This window comes from Rhineura floridana, chromosome 7 (genome assembly GCF_030035675.1).
Source record: "Rhineura floridana isolate rRhiFlo1 chromosome 7, rRhiFlo1.hap2, whole genome shotgun sequence".
NCBI classification, from domain to species: domain Eukaryota; kingdom Metazoa; phylum Chordata; class Lepidosauria; order Squamata; family Rhineuridae; genus Rhineura; species Rhineura floridana.
The window spans coordinates 143,093,366-143,105,437 of NC_084486.1; the positions used below are offsets into that span (position 1 = coordinate 143,093,366).

At 44.5% G+C, this 12,072-nt stretch overlaps 1 protein-coding gene across 2 annotated transcripts in view; it reads right to left on the minus strand.

Annotated features, from left to right (window-relative positions):
- Positions 1 to 1,624, minus strand: part of KNG1 (kininogen 1) — a 52,630-nt gene extending 51,006 nt beyond the window's left edge. The window contains exon 1 of one of the 2 annotated variants that reach the window (XM_061637418.1): positions 1,289 to 1,624. In XM_061637418.1, coding sequence (XP_061493402.1) covers positions 1,289 to 1,477 — 189 coding nt within the window. In that variant the 5' untranslated portion in view covers positions 1,478 to 1,624. The remainder of the gene's footprint in view (positions 1 to 1,288) is intronic. The other variant, XM_061637417.1, reaches the window with a different exon arrangement.
- Between the last annotated feature and the right edge of the window lie 10,448 nt (positions 1,625 to 12,072).

A 12,072-nucleotide genomic window follows, 5' to 3' on the forward strand; every position in this document is an offset into this window, starting at 1 on the left:
GAATCCACTCTGCGTTTTAGTCCAAACTTTCAAGGAACTGTCCAAGGTGCCGAAGTGGTACCATAGACATGGAGCCACCATCCACCACCAGGCGGGCTCCTGAATAACGATGGCTGGAGGTGATTTGTTTCATTCCTTGAGCTTCCAAGAGGCATTTGGGCCAGCCCTGGTTGTAAAGAGAATGCTGAATGAGCTGGACCTTTGGCCTTGTCCACCAACACAGGTTTTTGTAATCCTAATGTTCTAAATCAGGTGTGGGGAACCTTTGGCTCTCCAGATGTTGTTGAACTACAGCGCCCTTCAGCCTCAGCAAGCACGTCATCCAGCAACATCTGGAAGGGTAAGGATTCTTTACACCTGTTCTAAATAGTCAGTAGACGAGCCCTTTTATGCGCCTGATGGCTGCATAGTGTAAATGCCACAGAAGCTTGCATCTTCTACTGTTTTTTTTTTTTTAAAAACCATTATGCGTAGTGAACAGGCATTACCACATTTCCAGAGCTAATGGAAAGTGGAGGGAATTGATGGCAACACTGCTTTTAACGGAGGCCTGCAGACAACTAGTAATTCACGTATCTAGAGGTTTCATGCAATATGTACCTATTTATTTCCACTATATAATATTATATGTCAGTGTTCTGAAGAACAGGGCTACCATCAGCAAGCCATAGTACCTAGAATAACTGGGGAGGATCTAAGCTTTTTTCAAAGGAAGCCTGAGAGAAAGATTACTGAGTCAGACTGACTGGTGAAGAGTGCACTAGAATTTTATGGGTGTAAAACAAATACTCACACATGTCTACAAACATGCAATCTGGCTCTAGAGCGGAGGTATTGATCAAATCATGGGAGGGGCTTAAAGCCAGGCTAAATGTTCAGCCACACACACACATACATGCACACTAATCTATCTAAGACAGAGTATAACCGTCCGTTGGTGAAGACTTTTTGAATGTCCAGTGTGAGCTCTCTGCAGTGAGAATTATGTATACATTTGAAATGTTCAGTAAACAGAGTAACATTGGTGCTCATTTCATTTTATACTAGTTAGAGCTCTTACATGTTAAACAGAGAGAGAGCTATATGAGAGAAGACTACACAGAACAACAATTAGCCCTCATAAATGATGTCCTGTTCTACAAACAATCCCACTGATTTCTATTCCATGTCTTCTTGTACAACAGATTGCTAGTCCTTACGTGTAAAGGTACAAAAGTCTGAAGTCCTCACAGATTATCTTTCTGCTGTTCTTGCTGTTCCAAAGTTTGCTGTTCCAAAGTTTACTTACTGTTCTGCTGGCTTCAAGGACAACGTTGAGAGCAAATTTATTGCCATCAATTCTGTCTCCATTAAATGCTTTCAGTGCTAGATCCACCGCATTGAAGACATCAGGATTGTCGCAATCTACTTCTTGGCCTTGGAGAGGACTGGCGTGGCAACAACAAAAGCTGAAGACTAGCAGAATGAAGAGTTCCATGTCTGGTCAAAGAAGAAGCTTCTTCTGAAATTTTGCCAGTGAAGAAGGTGAAGAAAAGACTCTTAAAAAGTCTAATGGAGAAACGTTATGCTGTGCAAGACTGAACAGACTTTTCTTGTTTTAAGGTAATCAAGCAAAACCAGAAAGTGGGCAGGAGGGCTCTTGATGGACTCTTGTCACTTCCTGTGTACAGTGCAAACAACCTTTTGGGTTTATCCAAACATCTGATTATTATTTTTTTAACCTCTGCTATTATGACACTAAGTTTGTTCACCTGCCACTCTAGTTACAGGATGAACCGCACTATGTCAGGGTCAGAACATAGATTACAAGCTCTCGGTCAGATTTTGTAAATCCTAGAACATTTTGCAGACTTATAGTTAATATGCCGATTTCAAAATTCCCTCAGCTTAATAGAGAGAAGGCTGTGTTCAGAAGAGAAGGCTGAACTTCAAATGTACCAAACAAGCCATGAACAAAGGCGCTGTTGCAACACCCAGAAGAGACCCTCTTCCCTCTGTAGCGGCATCTTCCAGAGGATGCAAGTTTGTCAAGCAGCGTGAGGGTAGAACCAAGGAAGTGGCCAAGTGGAGATGTAGGACATAGGAGAACTATGGCTGCTTGGGGAGGGCTAGGCCCCAGGAAGAAAATACAGGGTGGTGATGTAGATTGCTACCAAGCTGCTTGGTGCAATAGCTATTTGCATTTAGTAAGGGTGGCCTCTTTTCCCTTTGAGGGACATCCTTTTTACCTGGGCATTTTGTTTTGAATGGTTTGTGGTACTCCCTGCAGTGGGAAACCTTTGTATCCCCCAAAGCATCCTAGCAACTGTCTCCTTGCCTCTTCTGTCTCTGTCATCCGAGGCACCATTGAGCACTTTGTGCACTGGATCAGGGCTAGGTTTGAGGCAGCTGCGGCCTCCTGCCACAGATGGCCAGCCTCCATGTAACCACACTCCACCTTCCAGTGTCATGCGCTGATCTGCTGTGGAGCTCCACCGCATCTGAAGAACACTCTCATGTTGGTGTGGGTGAGGATGGTGAGTGGCTCCTATTTTCCTGGATCAGGCCTGGTCCGTTGTTGCCTATGGGGTGCATACCCATGCCACAGCTCTTCAAGGTTCTGGTTTTGGCATACAAAGCCCTATGCAGCTTAGAACCAGGATACCTGAAAGACTGTCTTATCCCTTATATACCCAGTCAATCACTGCACTCTGCAGGTGAGGGCCTCCTGCAGATACCATCTTATCAGGAGGTCCATTCCGCAACACGTAGGAAGTGGACCTTCCAACACTCTGGAATCCCCTCCCCTTAAGTATTAGACAGGCACCATCTTTCGGCGCTCACTGAAGACCTTCCTCTTTCAACAAGCCTTTTAAGTAGAGACCTTATCCCAGTCTGCGTCTGTATTGGAACTGCTTTTTAATGTGTTTTAAAAATGTTTTGTTTTAATATGCTTTACAGTGCTTTTAGCATTTTTGTTTGCTGCCATGGGCTCCTTCTGAGAGGAAGAATGGGATATAAATTTAATCAATCAATAAAAATAAGTAAATATAAAACCAATCGGACAAAGGGGGAGGGATATGCTTACCTCCCCATCCCCCGAATTATGCAATAGAAGTCTGGGCAGATGTCAGTTGGTTAACAACCATTTCAACATCGTCACCTTCCATGTCTCCTTTAAACAGTTTTTTAAAGGGTCACTGGGGAGTCTGTTTCTAGTTATTTGCTCAATATAAAAACAAATCAGAACTCCAATATGTCTTTATATTTGAGCAGGTCCAAAAATATGCAAGTAATGCCTGCCCTTATCATTTATTATTATTTATTTATTTATTAAATTTATATACCGCCCGACTAGCAATAGCTCTCTGGGCGGTGAACATAAAACAGCATAAAAATACAATAAATAACAAAACAATACTAAAATACAAGCAACAATCCAACACAATAAACATTTTTAAAATTAAATCAGTGTAACTTAAAATGCTTCAGAGAATAGGAAGGTTTTGACCTGGCGCCAGAAGGAGAGCAGAGTCGGCGCCAGGCGTACTTCCTCAGGGAGACTGTTCCATAGTTCGGGGGCCACCACTGAGAAGGCCCTAGATCTTGTCATCACCCTCCGGGCCTCCCTGTGAGTTGGAACCCGGAGGAGGGCCTTCGTAGCAGAACGTAGTGCACGGGCCGGTTCATATCGGAAGAGGCGTTCCGCAAGGTATCGTGGTCCCGCACCGTATAAGGCTTTATAGGTTAATACCAACACTTTGAATCTAGCCCGGAAACATATTGGCAACCAGTGCAAGCTGGCCAGAACAGGTGTTATATGCTCGGACCGCTTGGTCCTTGTCAGCAATCTGGCCGCCGCATTTTGCACTAGTTGTAGCTTCCGAACTGTCTTCAAAGGTAGCCCTACGTAAAGCGCATTACAGTAATCCAAACGTGAGGTTACCAGAGCATGTACCACTGATGTAAGGTCCTCTTTACTCAAATAGGGACGTAGCTGGGCTACCAACCGAAGTTGGTAAAACGCATTCCTAACCACCGAGGCTACTTGAGCCTCAAGTGAGAGGGAAGAGTCTAAAAAGACTCCCAGACTACGAACCCGGTCCTTTAGGAGGAGTGTAACCCCGTCCAGGACAGGGTATATATCCACCATCCGATCAGAGAACCCGTCCACCAACAGCATCTCAGTCTTGTCTGGATTGAGCTTCAGTTTGTTAACTCTCATCCAGTCCATTGTCAAGGCCAGGCAACGGTTCAGCAAATCGACAGCCTCACCTGAAGAAGATGAAAAGGAGAAGTAGAGCTGCGTGTCATCAGCATACTGATGACAACGCACTCCAAAACTCCTGATGACCTCTCCCAACGGCTTCATGTAGATATTAAAAAGCAGGGGGGACAAAACTGACCCCTGCGGGACCCCATATTGGAGAGCCCGCGGTGTCGAGCAATGTTCCCCAAGCACTACCTTCTGGAGACGACCCGGCAAGTAGGAGCGGAACCACTGCCAAGCAGTACCTCCAACTCCCAACTCCGCGAGCCTCTCCAGAAGGATACCATGGTCGATGGTATCAAAAGCCGCTGAGAGATCAAGGAGAATCAACAGAGTTACACTCCCTCTGTCTTTTTCCCGACATAGGTCATCGTACAGGGCGACCAAGGCTGTCTCAGTGCCAAAACCGGGCCTAAAACCCGATTGAAATGGATCTAGATAATCAGTTTCATCCAATAGCGCCTGGAGCTGGCCAGCAACCACCCGTTCCAAGACCTTGCCCAGGAATGGAACATTCGCCACTGGCCTGTAGCTGTTAAAATTGTCTGGGTCCAAGGAAGGCTTTTTCAGGAGTGGTCTCACCACTACCTCTTTCAGACAGCCCGGGACCACTCCCTCTCGTAAAGAGGCATTTATCACTTCCTTGGCCCAGCTACCTGTTCCATTCCTACTAGTTTTTATCAGCCAGGAGGGGCAAGGATCCAGTACCGAAGTGGTTGCACGTACCTGTCCAAGCACCTTGTCCACGTCCTCGAGTTGAACCAACTGAAGCTCATCCAACAAAACAGGACAAGACTGTGCTCCGGACATCTCACTAGGATCTACTGCTATAACTTGAGAGTCTAGGTCCTGGCGGATACATGAGATCTTATTCTGGAAGTGATCGGCAAACTGATTACAGCGGGCCTCCGATGATTCCACCGTGTCCGGAGGGTTTGAATGGAGAAGCCCCTGGACAACTCGAAAGAGCTCCGCTGGGCGGCAAAGAGATGATTTAATAGTGGCAGCAAAATGATGTTTTTTAGCTGCCTTCACTGCTCCTACATAGAGCTTAGTCGAAGCACTAACCAGCGCATAATTGTATCCGTCGGGAGTTCGTCTCCATTTCCGCTCAAGCCTCCTCCTATCTTGCTTCATCGCTCTCAGCTCCGGAGTATACCATGGAGCTGTATGAGCTCTACACAGGAGAGGGCGTGCAGGAGCGATCGTGTTTACAGCCCGGGTCATCTCCGTATTCCACAGAGCGACCAGGGCTTCAGCAGGAGCGCCAGTCCTATCAGCCGGAAAATCCCCCAGAGCCCTTTGAAAACCTTCAGGATCCATTAGTCTCCAGGGGCGGACCATTTTAATAAGTCCCCCACCCTTGCAGAGGGAAGAGGTTACTGAAAGTCTAAACTTCAGCAAGCAGTGGTCTGTCCATGACAAAGGGAGTGTTGTAAAACTCCCCACATCCAGATCACTTTCCCCATGCTCAGTAGCAAAAACAAGGTCTAGAGTGTGCCCCGATACATGTGTTGGACCACTAACATATTGAGACAGCCCCATGGCTGTCATGGAAGCCATGAAGTCCTGAGCCGCGCCAGACAAAGTGGTCTCGGCATGAATGTTGAAATCCCCCAGTACTATTAGTCTGGGGGACCTCAACAATATATCCGAGACCACTTCCGCCAGCTCAGTTAGGGAAGCCATTGGGCAGCAAGGTGGGCGGTACACCAAAAGGATTCCCAGCCTGTCCCTCTGGCCCAACACAAGGTGCAAACACTCCAGGCCAGTAACTGAATGAACATGGTGCTTGGTGAGTGAGATGGAACTCTTATAGACGACAGCAACCCCACCTCCCCGACCCTCAGATCTACCATGATGCTGAACCAAGTACCCCGGTGGGCAGAGCTGAGAGAGACCAACTCCTCCCTGCTCACCCACCCAGGTCTCGGTTATACATGCCAGATCGGCTGCCTCATCCACAATCAAATCGTGGACGAGGGAGGTTTTATTATATACCGATCTGGCATTTAATAACAGCAACTGGAGATCTGAGAGTTGGCTGATAGGACTACCAACGACCTTGCGGGTGTGGGAAGGACCGGAACAAGGCACAGCCACAACATGTCTGGACCGCGTTCCCCTTACCTGGCACGTCCTTCTCACAGCGCCATACCTTCCTTTGCCCGTCACTACGGCAATTGGGGCCCCCTCAAGTCTCCCCGCCTGATGGATAAAACTCTCTCCAAAGCACATAATACAACTAAAATATACAACAATTAAAAGTATAAAAACAGCTATATATACAGCCATATATACAGCATATAAACATACACACTCACTCAGACATACATTCATATAATCAGGCACCCATTCATCTCAAATTGCATCAACACACCAACAAAAAAGTAAAAAAAATAAAAAAAAAATAAAAAAATATATAAATAATAAAAAAAAAAGAAAGAAAGGAGCAGCACAGCAGCAGCAGCCTCTCCTTCCCTTGGGGCGATGCTTTCTTTCTCCTGCAGGGCCTGCGTCTCCCAGGCCACCTCAGCCAGCCGGCTTATGTATCCCTCCAAAGAGGGACAGGTGGTAAGAATCAGTCCTGGCTGGCTGGGTACCTGGGGCCTGGTCCTGCCAGGCAGAAGTCCCTCAGGGAAGGGTGGTGGAGATGGTGGTCCCACAGCAGCAGCAGCAGCAGCACAGCAGCAGCAGCCTCTCCTTCCCTTGGGCGATGCTTTCTTTCTCCTGCAGGGCCTGGGTTATCACCAACATTTATCATTTACTAATCAGTATATTATCTTGATCAATCTTAATATGGGGTTAGATGCCATTGAAGTAATATTTGTAAGTTAATTGGTATCAAAATATGTACAATATCTCCTGTCCATTTCAAACATCATCAGGTACATTCATTCCCGGATTTCTTTCCCATTTACGTTGAAATCTATGCTAGCAAACCTTTATTGCTTGTAAACATATATCATTCCTCTATTTAAGAAAGCATTCATATTGGGCCATGTTTCGTTATTAAGGGGCTGTGTCCGACACTGCAGCTCTGTCTGCACAACAGACTTCCATGCATGAAGCAGAGCTTTGGTTTCTTCTCTGGTCCTCTCCTCCCTCCTCAAATCAGATTTGTGGGGGACATGGGGAGTGGAGTCCTATTGCTCCAGCAGGACTTTGTGTATGGAGCATTGGATACAACTCAAGGTGTTTATTGCATGTTGCATTTGAAACAACAGCAAAAGAGTAGGATTATGAGGATCCATTTTTCATCTTATTTGTTCATAAAACAGAATATTCATTCCCTGTAAAAAAAATCACTTATTGTACTTAAGCCTTTTTTCTTCCAGCTAGACATGTCACCCTGAATCTTTTTTTTAAATCATATTTTATTCAAATTTTTCTGTAACATCAGCAATATATAATTCAAACTAAACATGTAGAGTAGAATTATGACTGTTGACCGTTCAAAATAAAACTGCTCCAATTACACACTTTGTTATATCAACTTGATTTCTGATTGTATCTTTATTAAGGACATGTTCGTTCTCGTTTTGAATCATCCCTCTCCACAGCTTAAAGCAAGACCAAGGAGGCATCAATCACCCAAAATCTATTTATCATTAATTTGCTCATTATAGCTGCATGATGTTAGAAGTAATAGACTCAAAGCTAATGTCAATCTATATTTAGTGAACACCCAAATATAATCCTCACATGCATTATTTATTTTTTTCCATATCTTGAATGAAATTCAATGCTGTAGTCATACTCAAATTAGACTCATTGAAATCCATGGGCTTAAATTGCTTAAGTACTTTTGATTTTAATAGGTCTACACTATGACTTACTTCTGCCAGACTTCCTATGTCAGAGCCCCCTTCCCAAAGGCAATTTCCCCAAAAGCTATAAAGATTCTACTCAGCTAGAATGACACTTTACAGAGCATACCTGAAAAAAATTAAGTTTGTGGTTCTTTCAGCTTCGCTCTTTTATTATTGTTACATAAATATATGTGAATACAAGTCCTATATGACAGGAACCCTCGGGATCAAAAGCCAGCTATTATGAAAAGTTCATTCCCCTTTCATTTCAACCCCCCCCCCCGGGTCCGTCTCCTCTGTCCTGTCATAAGTGACAGGCAGGCAGGTTTTAAATCCCAGCTAAAGCCGTAATCTTCTGTTCTTTCTGCTCATCTCCAACCCCCCTCCTTTGCTCTCCTCGTCAGCCTCTCTCCATTATCAAAAGTCTATTCTCCTCTCAAAGCCACACTGGGGCCACTGCAAAGCAGGAGTCAAAACATCCATCAGCTTCTATAGCTCACAGCTATACAGATTTCATAAAAAGCTGGGTTGCGGGCAATATAGGTGTCCAAACAATATGGTGTGCATGGTGTGGCAGGAGACAAGATGACCCATTTAGCCATTTCATCTCAGACCAGTAACAATTAGGTTATTTTAAAAAATAAAATTGTAACATACTTCTTAAAGACTAGGCCTTTTCATTCATTTCACAGCATTTTATCCCAGTATCCTCAAACCATTCCCAGGTATGTGTCCGTCTGCGTGCTTCATAAAAAATTAAAACAATCGGTAAATTGAGTCCCTTTCTCTATCACAGTAAACACAAGCATTGATAGAGCATTTTTTTTTGCTTCTTCCCTCTTCTCCAATATTTTTTTACATATATCTTGCCACTCTTTGCATCTATAAAAAGGGCCCAGGTTCATCTGACTTTTTACGTCTACAGTAATACCTCAGTTAACAAAGTAGATGCATTCCTGGGCATTCCTTCTTTAACAGAAACTGTGGCACCAGAGCTAGGAATAACATAGAAATAATAGGGATAGGTTCCTATACCACAAAAAAGAAGAGCAGTTAAACATATTTCAGTAAACTTTTTATTCCAAACTAACAATACACATGTCTGAAATGAAACAATCAAGTCAGGTAAGCCTTGCATACAGACCACTTGAAGGTTCTGTGCACTCGAGCAAGCAGGCAAGGGGCAGCCACCACCACCCTGTGCTTGGTCTCTCTCTCTCTCTCTGCCATCCTCCCCTACACTCGAGCAGACACATCTGCAGTACACAGTGCTTCCAGGGCATCCAAAGCACTGTTTACTGTGGAGGCACCTGCACCATCTGGCAAGGAGTGCCATTCCAGCCACATGTGAGAGAGCTGCCTGCAGCAGCTGCAATCCAAACGACGTTCTGTGTCAGGTTGTGCACACACACCCCCACACCCCCAAGAAATACTTTGCTTAAAAGAACATCTTTCCTGGAGGATTTGTTAACGGAGGTATTACTGTATAAATCACATACTCTCTCCTCATCCCTTGTGTTGTGTGTCAGTTGCCAACTTTTGATAAAGTCAGTTTGATCGTTGCCCACGTATTTACTGATATCCAGATCTTAAATTTTTATTATTATTTATTTATTTATTAAATTTATATACCGCCCGACTAGCAATAGCTCTCTGGGCGGTGAGCATAAAACAAAAATCCTGATTCAGTAGAAAAGTAGCATGTTACTGAAGGAGAAACATTAGAAAAACTACAATTTTGGCCTGATTCCATGTATATAGCTTTTTTAAAAAACAACTCCACTGTATATTTCATAATTGTTTATTTGATTTATTTATTAGATTTATATCCCGCCCTTTCTCCCACTAGGAGCCCAGGGCAGTTTAATTAGCACATCTTTGGACACCTAATAAAATTCCAGTACAACACCATCAAAACCTGGTGCTTTCTAATTTTTCAGATCCTGTATTCCATTCTTTACCTCATCTCTTCTTATTTCTGACCCCAAAACCAGGGCATCTTTTATAGAACAGGGAAGAGAGGAGGGAAGGCAGACAAACTGTCATATCCAAAAAATGTTTTTGTGTGTGTGTTAGGGATGGGAGAGAATATCTGCTAAATTGGGCTTAGTACTGGATTTTGACTGAATCTGACAGTGCACTGTATTTTTGGACCGGCACTGATTTCTTGCTGTGGGTCACAGCTGTGATTGGCATGGCTTTTTCCAGGGCCAGCTCCAGGAATGCCGGGGCCCTTGGGCATCAGCTTGTCCTGGGCCCCGGCATGTGTACGCATTCGCGTTTGCGTTCATGCGTGCGCGCAGCCCCCCACCTGCCTGTCTCCTGTCTTTTACTATTGCCATTAACCAAGATGGCGGCCACGGTTTCCCTAAGGGGATGACGCCTCCGCCACCATCTTTGTTGATGGCACACGTGCATGCTATGGATGCACATCTCTGCCATCAACTAAGATGGCAGCAGGGGCTTCAGTACCTTAGGGAAACCGCGGCCGCCATCTTCATTAAGGGCAATGGTAAAAGACAGCAGACCGGTAAGTGGGGAGACGTGGGGGGACATGGGGGAGCCACGGATCATGGAAGGGGAGTGGAGGGGTGGCTGAGGGGCCCCCTGTAAACGTTTGCTCCTTTTTAAAATGTAAAGTTCAAATGTAGTTACTATAAGTACCTATTCTGTCGATTAATTAAGATTAATTATTCCATTGAAATCCCATCCAGTTAATTTTCCCTCAATCCAGTTCTTACTACAATTACATAAAAATAACAATTGTTATCAAATACATCTCATTGCATGTTTAATTTTTTGACTGTAAATTGATGATCTGTTTGACCCCCCACTATCTACTAGTCACATATTGGGGTCCCTCAGATTATAAACAAAGTCTTAACCAACCAATGAGATGCATCCAACACTGATGTTAATTTTTATCTCTATGATGCTGATGTTTGCAAGCACAGGAAGCTTTAATTAGGAATCCTGTTGTCCAAGGTGGAACCTATCCAATGTGTATGTTCAGGCCCCTTGAAAGCTCTTTTCAGACACAGAATGGAAAGGGTGTGTACAATATTGGGCTGTAGTTCAGTGGTAGAGCACACGCTCTGCATGCAAATTCCCAGGTTCAATCCTCAACAACTTCAGGAAGGGCTAAAACAACTCCCTGTCTAAAGTTGTGGACTACAACTCCCATCATCCCTGAACATTGGCTATGCTGGCTGGAGTTAATGGAGTTATAGTCCAAAACATCTGGAGGGCATCATATTGGCTAACCCGCGTGTAGTGAACCCTGAGCCAGATGGACCAATGGTCTGACAGTCTATGTACCAAGCATTGGCCCTTCTGATCTGCAAGCACTATGAAACCTCTGGATTGAGAGAAGTCTGGCCTAGGCCACATTCACACCATACATTTATTTCCAGAGCTTGGAAAAGTTACTTTTTTGAACTACAACGCCCATCAGCCCAATCCAGTGGCCATGCTGGCTGGGGCTGATGGGAGTTGTAGTTCAAAAAAGTAACTTTTCCAAGCTCTGTTTATTTCACTATTATTCCACTTTAAACAGTCATAGCTTCCCCCAAAGATTTTTGGGAAGTGTAGTTTGTGCAGGGTGCTGAAAACTGTTAAGAGGCTCCTATTCTTCTCATAGAGCTCCAATTGCTGGAGTGGTTTAACAGTCAGTCCCTCTTCCCAGGGAACTTTGGGATGTGTAGCTCTATGAGGGGAATAAGGGTTTCTTAACAACTCTCAGTACCCTTAACAAAGTACACTTCCCAGGATTCTTTGGGGGAAGCCATGACTGTTTAAAGTGGAATAATAGTGGACTAAATGTATGATGTGAATGTGGTTCTAGTCAACAGAGCACTGTCTGCTGCCCTGTAAGATTCTGCTCAAGCCCCCAGCTTCCAGCCACTGATCTTGGGGATCCCAATGTGGAGAATATATCCTCCAGAATTAGATTTGGGTACTGTCAGCCCCAGTCCAGCCCAACTTGGTTCTGATAGAGACAAGATAGGATTA